This window comes from Mirounga leonina, unplaced genomic scaffold (genome assembly GCF_011800145.1).
Source record: "Mirounga leonina isolate KUSES-001 unplaced genomic scaffold, KU_Mleo_1.0 Mir_151, whole genome shotgun sequence".
NCBI classification, from domain to species: domain Eukaryota; kingdom Metazoa; phylum Chordata; class Mammalia; order Carnivora; family Phocidae; genus Mirounga; species Mirounga leonina.
Genome location: NW_023270377.1, coordinates 45,321,229 through 45,328,048, shown reverse-complemented (window position 1 = coordinate 45,328,048; position 6,820 = coordinate 45,321,229). Strand labels below are relative to the sequence as shown.

Below are 6,820 nucleotides of genomic sequence, written 5' to 3'. Positions count from 1 at the left end.
AAAGAATTAAAATTAGTTATTTTTTTTTAAGATTTTATTTATTTATTTGAGAGAGAGAGAGAGAATGAGAGAGAACACATGAGAGGGGGGAGGGTCAGAGGGAGAAGCAGACTCCCTGCCGAGCAGGGAGCCCGATGTGGGACTCGATCCAGGGACTCCAGGATCATGACCTGAGCCGAAGGCAGTCGCTTAACCAACTGAGCCACCCAGGCGCCCTAAAATTAGTTATTTTAAATAATTTAATTATTTAAAATGTTTGTTATATTGCTCACATTTTTGAGTTTAGAGTATTGTGCTCTTATATGTGGATTTCTACCTTTACATATGGTATTAATCTCCTATTGCTTCTCTAACAGATTACCAAAAATTCATTTGCTTAAAACAACATAAATGTGTCATCTTGCAGTCAAGTCAGAAGTCCAACACCAGTGCCATCAACATAGCATCTCTGTGACCTTGTTTTCATAATCATATATTTTTTCTTACTCTTCTGCCTCCCTCTTCATATACATATATTATGATTTAGTAATTCCACATATAGTATGTATCTGATAAGAAATCTTTTCATCTTCACAGAACCACTGTAATAATACTCAAAACATAAAAACTACCAAAATTCCTTTTACTTTTTTTCCAAAATTCCTTTTAATAGCTGTAACGGATAACCAAATTGTGATGTGCCCTATCAATGAAATTTTATATGGAAATTAGAATTAATGAATAGCAACTTTACACCACAATATGGCTTGATTTTCTAAACACAGTGTTGATACTTAAGATGGCAAAGAATTCACAAGTTTATCATAAAAGAAAAGCTGAATAAATGGAGAGGTATATAGCCATTTTGGAGAACAGTCTGGAAATACATAAGGAAAATAAATATGTTACTTCCTAGTATATATTCCATATTAACTCTGCCATAAGAACTCCGGAAAATATATTTTAAGGGGTGTTCCTTGTATATCTGTATGTAGGAGCAGAAAGATGGAGAAATAGAGGAATTTATCACTAGGGAAATGAAAAAATACATAGTAAAATTTTGCAGTAGATATAAATCTCAAAGCATAATTTCAATAAAAATAAGACAAAGTAAGACATATATAAGGTCATCTGTGTATATTTTTCATATATACTTTTAAATGTACGTATAGAATATGAATTGAGTACATGTAATTTAGCAAAGAGTGAATAGGAGGATGTGATTAGGGCACTGGGACAAACAAAATAACAATGGTAATGGTAAGTATAATAAAAATACATAAATATAAAGCCTTGCTCAGATTTATTACAATAGCATTCAATAAACATATAGAAAAAAATAAAAGAAAAGAAGAACATGCAGAGAAAGACAATTATCATATGATCTCACTGATATGTGGAATCTGAGAAACAAGCAGAGGATCATAGGGGAAGAGAGGAAAAAAATGACACAAGACGAAACCAGAGAGGGAGACAAACCATAAGAGACTCAATCTCAGGAAACAAGCTGAAGGTTGCTGGAGTGGAGGGGCGTGGGAGGGATGGGGTGGCTGGATGATGGACACTGGGGAGGGTATGTGTTGTGGTGAGCACTGTGTATTGTGTAAGACTGATGAATCACAGACCTGTACCCCTAAAACAAATGATACATTGTATGTTAATAATTTAAAAAATTAAAAAAAAAAAGGAGAACATGGGAGAAAGTGATATTTTATAACATGATGATATGTCTTAGTTAAAACAGTATTCATGGTATCAGATACAATAAATGCCTTTATAGGATTGACTTTTGAGGATTGCAGTTTTTAAAATACATTTCATTATCACTATGGTGAAGCGTAATTGCAAAGGTTGGCAAGTTTCCCAATGTGTTCTGCATACCCCTTATTGGATTGATGCTTGTTAGATGCTTGGACTTGGATACGTGGCTGTGAATCAAACCTCAGACTTGCCTGGATATTTTTATCTGAGAAAGGGGTTTGTGAAGGATCTTGAGTAAGCAACATGCAAGGGCAAAGACAAACTGAAAATTGAACAGAAAAATAATTCTAACATTGTATATAAAATCATTACTGCACCAGATGGAGACCCAGACTGTGCAGCAGGAGCTGGAAACCCTTCCAGCCACCAAGATGGCTCAAACCAACCCCATGCCGGGGCCCGTGGGGCCATGGAAGATAACCATCTACGACCAGGAGAATTTCCAGGGCAAGAGGATGGAGTTCACCAGCTCCTGCCCAAATGTCTCTGAGCGCAGTTTTGATAATGTCCGGTCTCTCAAGGTGGAATGTGGCGCCTGGGTTGGCTATGAGCATACCAGCTTCTGCGGGCAACAGTTTATCCTGGAGAGAGGAGAATACCCTCGCTGGGACGCCTGGAGCGGGAGTAATGCCTACCACATTGAGCGCCTCATGTCCTTCCGCCCCATCTGTTCAGCTAATCATAAGGAGTCTAAGATTACCATCTTTGAGAAGGAAAACTTCATTGGACGCCAGTGGGAGATCTGTGATGACTACCCCTCCTTGCAAGCCATGGGTTGGTTCAACAACGAAGTTGGTTCCATGAAGATACAATGTGGGGCCTGGGTCTGCTACCAGTATCCTGGATACCATGGTTATCAATATATCTTGGAATGTGACCATCATGGAGGAGACTATAAACACTGGAGAGAGTGGGGTTCTCACGCCCAGACTTCCCAGATTCAATCAATTCGCCGTATCCAACAGTAGTGGATTAAAAGCTCCAAGTAAGAGAAACCTTGCTAAGCAATCTAGAATGAGTTTCATGTTAGCTGCTGAAATCCACAATAAATGTCATTTAAAAAAAAAAATCATTACTGCAGCAGAAGTATAGATTCTTCAAACTATCTCTAAAGACCCAGACAACATTAAATTTTGAAAAGTATTTATTTTGAGAAAGAAAAAGAAAAGGAATAGGACCGTTATCATTATCTGGCCTCTGTAGGAAAAGATCCATAATAAAAGAACAAAGCAAAGAGGTTCAGAAGTTTCAATGTAGAACTTAGACTGAAAATCTCTGAAATTATAGTTACAGAACGTTATTTGACATGACAGTGTTAATATAGTAGTGTTTATAACAAAAGTCGCAATCAGGGATTCTTAGCCAGAGCAAGATGATATATTCAGTTTACGGGAATTCCCGAAGGGTTTCATAATGGGACTATATCCAATAAAACTGGGAAAAACATTGAGTCTTAAATGTCAAGATAATTTTTTTTCAAAATTAAAATAATAAATTCAGTTAAGTAATTTCTGAGTTCTGTTTTGTAATTGAAAACAAGGGACTTAGCATGAAATGATGGTTGGAAGTTTAAAAGCTTAAACCATTCATGCTACTTTTACTGAGCATCCAGTGTAGAAATGTACCATGATAGATTCCTGGACACAAATGTTAATCCGTAAAAAAAGGAAGGTTTCTCTTTTGGTTGTCCTATGTTGGCAGGGTAGAGGTTGTATGAGAATTTTTCTCAAGGGTCATTTTTACCTGTTATTGGTCAGGAGGAGTAATTCACTTCATGTACAGAGTAAACTTTTCAAAGTGTGAAGGGAATAATATAGTTTCCTATACTTCTGAAAATAATAATTGAAACTCCAAAAATTAAAGTCTGTAGCATATTTCACTTTCACACATTGAAATGTATGTATATATATATATTTGAATAAGGAAAAAGAACATTTGTGTAAGGTGACATTCTTTAATGCTGTTCTGCAGACTAAATAAAGCCTAGAGATGCAATAAATGCTGAGAAAAAATTGGTAGAAGCCAGCAAGTTTCTAGATGCACAAGGGACTATTTTTACGACCATGACATGGTGACTGGAAAACCTGTCATATGTAACACTGTTCCAGATTTTTTCTTTTTTTTCCAACATTTTATTTGGAAATAATTTCAGACTTACAGAAAAAGATACAAAATTGCTCAAAGAATTTCTATAAACCCTTCACAGATTATATTAACCTAATATTGTTTATCAACCCCCAAATTTAGTACCTTAAAACAGCAAATATTTATTTTCTCATGTAGTGTCTGAGTGTCAGGAATCTGGAAGCACTTTAGCTGAGTGTTTCTGGTTTAGAATTTTTCATGAGGTTGTAGTTAAGTTGTTGACTTGGGCTGCAGTCATCAGAAGGTGTTGGAGAATCTGCTTTCAAGTACTCATGGCTGTTAATAAGACACTTTATTTCCTTGACTCAACATGTGAGCTTCTCTATCCAGATGGTCATGCAGCAGGCCAGCTGGCTTTCCAGAGAGAGGAAGGGAGGGAGAGAAAGGGAACGTGAGGGTGAGGGAGATGGAGAAAAATGCCTTTAATGACATAATCTCAGATTTCTACTCCACCATTTCTGTCGTATTGATTTTGATAGAAGTATATCACTAAATCCAGCCCAAAATCCAAGGAAGGGGAATGTCCACAAATATTTAAAGCCGCCAACCGAGATTACTTAAGTGTTAATATTTTATCCCATTTGCTTTACCATTCTCTCTACCTCTCATTATTTACATTTTTTTTGGGGGGGGGACATTTTTTAAAGTAAGTTATAGACATGATGCCCCTTTACTCCTAAAAACTTCAGTGTATATTTATTAAAAACAAATGTATTCTACATAACTATTGTGTAATTTTCAAAATAAGGAAATTAATATTTATACAGTATTATTATCTAATATACAGACCTAATTCAAGTTTTCCATTTGTCCCACTAATGTCCTATGTTAAAAGAAAAAAAAAAAGGTCTGCTCTTGGATCAGTCCAGGATTATTCATTGAATTTAATTGTCTTAGTTTTTTTCCCCCTTTTTTCTCTTCTCCTTTCCTTTTTTCTTTTCCTCCCTCTCCCTCCCTCCCTCTCTTGTTTCTTTTCTTTCTTTTGTTCTTTCTTTCTCCCTCCCTCCCTTCCTTCATTCCTATTTTTCATTTTATCATTATCTTTTTGCTATCATTTAAATTAAAACAGTACCTTAGGTTTTCTTGTTTTCCATGCCCTTGACTCTGAAAAGTAAAGAACATTTATTTCATACATTGTTCTTCAGTTTTGGTTTGTCTGAATATTCCTCATGATTTGATTATGGTGATATGTATTTTTTGGCAGAAATACCATATATATGAATTTTGGTGCTCCCCAGAGCATTATATTAGAAGGTACATGTCTGTCTCTCTTCTTATTAGAGACCTCAATTTTGATCACTTGGGTAAAGTGATGCTTCCTGGATTTCTCTACATTAATGTTACTATTTTTCTCTGTGTAGGTAGTAAATATCTTACAGGAGATACTTTGAGATTATGTAAATATACAGTTGACCATCAAAATTTCATTTCTGTGTGATGATTTTTCACTTGAGCGTATTATTACTATTATGGTTGTCAAATAGTATTTGACTATATATCCTTAGGCTAAATATCTACAGAAGTATAAGCAATATTGAACTCTAGTTAGTTGGTTTGTTTCCATAGTGGTATGTATAAGCAATTTTGAAACTATGAGCATTCCAGTATTGAGAAAACAAGTAAAGATAAAATCTGTAATAGGATTCATACTTATTTCAGAGCATTACTGATGCAGAAAGAGAAGAAAATCAAATGTATACTGTGTGTGTGTGCACACGCACAGACACACACGTATACGTGTATTTCTTGGCTCATTTCTCTTAGAGGGTCTCAAATCAGTGACATTCCCATAGCAAGGAGTATATTTAGTACCCAGAACCCATATTTGATTTCTAAACCAACCAAAAATAAGCAGATTTCTTGGCAAAATTGCTGATTTCAGGGCTGATGCTGGGAAAGAGTTTGAAATATCTTGCTATGCCAGAAGTAGGGAGATGCTCAAAGAATGCTGGAGGCACAGTAAAAGGACACAGGGCCCAGCTTTAAGGGTCTTCCAGTGACCAACTGATGAGTACTTTGAGTGTCAAAATATATAGTAATCATTAACAGGTTGTATCACATAAAATAAGTTAAGAATTCTTGAATAAATAAATGCAAAGAAGGGAAATCTCTCTTCTTAAAACAAACTGAGAACTAATAAATGTAAAAGTAGTGAGAGAATTAGAAAACCCTTTCATATTTTAATAAACTGCACAAAATGATCTTGGTAAGTTAAGCAATATAACAATTTGTGTTCAGTTCATCTGCTAATGATGAGTTACTTTGGGATCTGGTTCTTACTTGGGTAAAATTGGAGGCAGATATTGTACAATACCCAGCTTGCTAGTTTTCTCCCACACTTATTAACCATATGTGAACATGAGTAAAACTGATATATGTTTGGCGGGATAACCTTTAGTCACTATAAATTATTTTATTGTATATAACTCAAACTCATACATAAATAACATAAATAATACATCATTTTTATGCATACTAATCTATTCTAAATAACACTGTCATTCATAACACATTGCTTGAAAAACACCTTGTGTTCTGCCCTCATGCTATATATAAGAGCCTCGGTCTAGATGAGTGCTACAATTCACGTTCCACTTACAATAGGAAATCTGATAAATGTTGCTATTTCTTTGCTGACAATTTTATCTCTGAAGAGTGAGCAAGAGTTAAGGGAACCGGTTCTATTAACAATAACCACAAAGAAAGAAGTGCTGGTTGGTGATGTGAAAGTGATGGAAACCGGGATACTAATCATATTAAGTTGGCCAAAATCGTTGTGAAAGGTAGTATTCATCATTGTCAGGCCTGTACATTAAACTTGAGGAAGGGATATTGTAAGATTTTAAGAAAAATTTTCGTATTTATCCCATTACAGAAAATTTATATTTCTAAAAACATGAATTTATGACATTTTGCCTTAAAATTTGTAAGATTT

At 35.1% G+C, this 6,820-nt stretch overlaps 1 protein-coding gene across 1 annotated transcript; it reads left to right on the top strand.

Moving 5' to 3' along the window:
• Positions 1–2,060: 2,060 nt before the first annotated feature.
• LOC118011791 (beta-crystallin A3-like) lies at positions 2,061–2,809 on the top strand. The gene has a single exon (XM_035006625.1). It carries the CDS (start codon positions 2,061–2,063, stop codon positions 2,706–2,708), a length of 648 nt encoding a protein of 215 aa, XP_034862516.1. The 3' UTR covers positions 2,709–2,809.
• Positions 2,810–6,820: the final 4,011 nt, after the last annotated feature.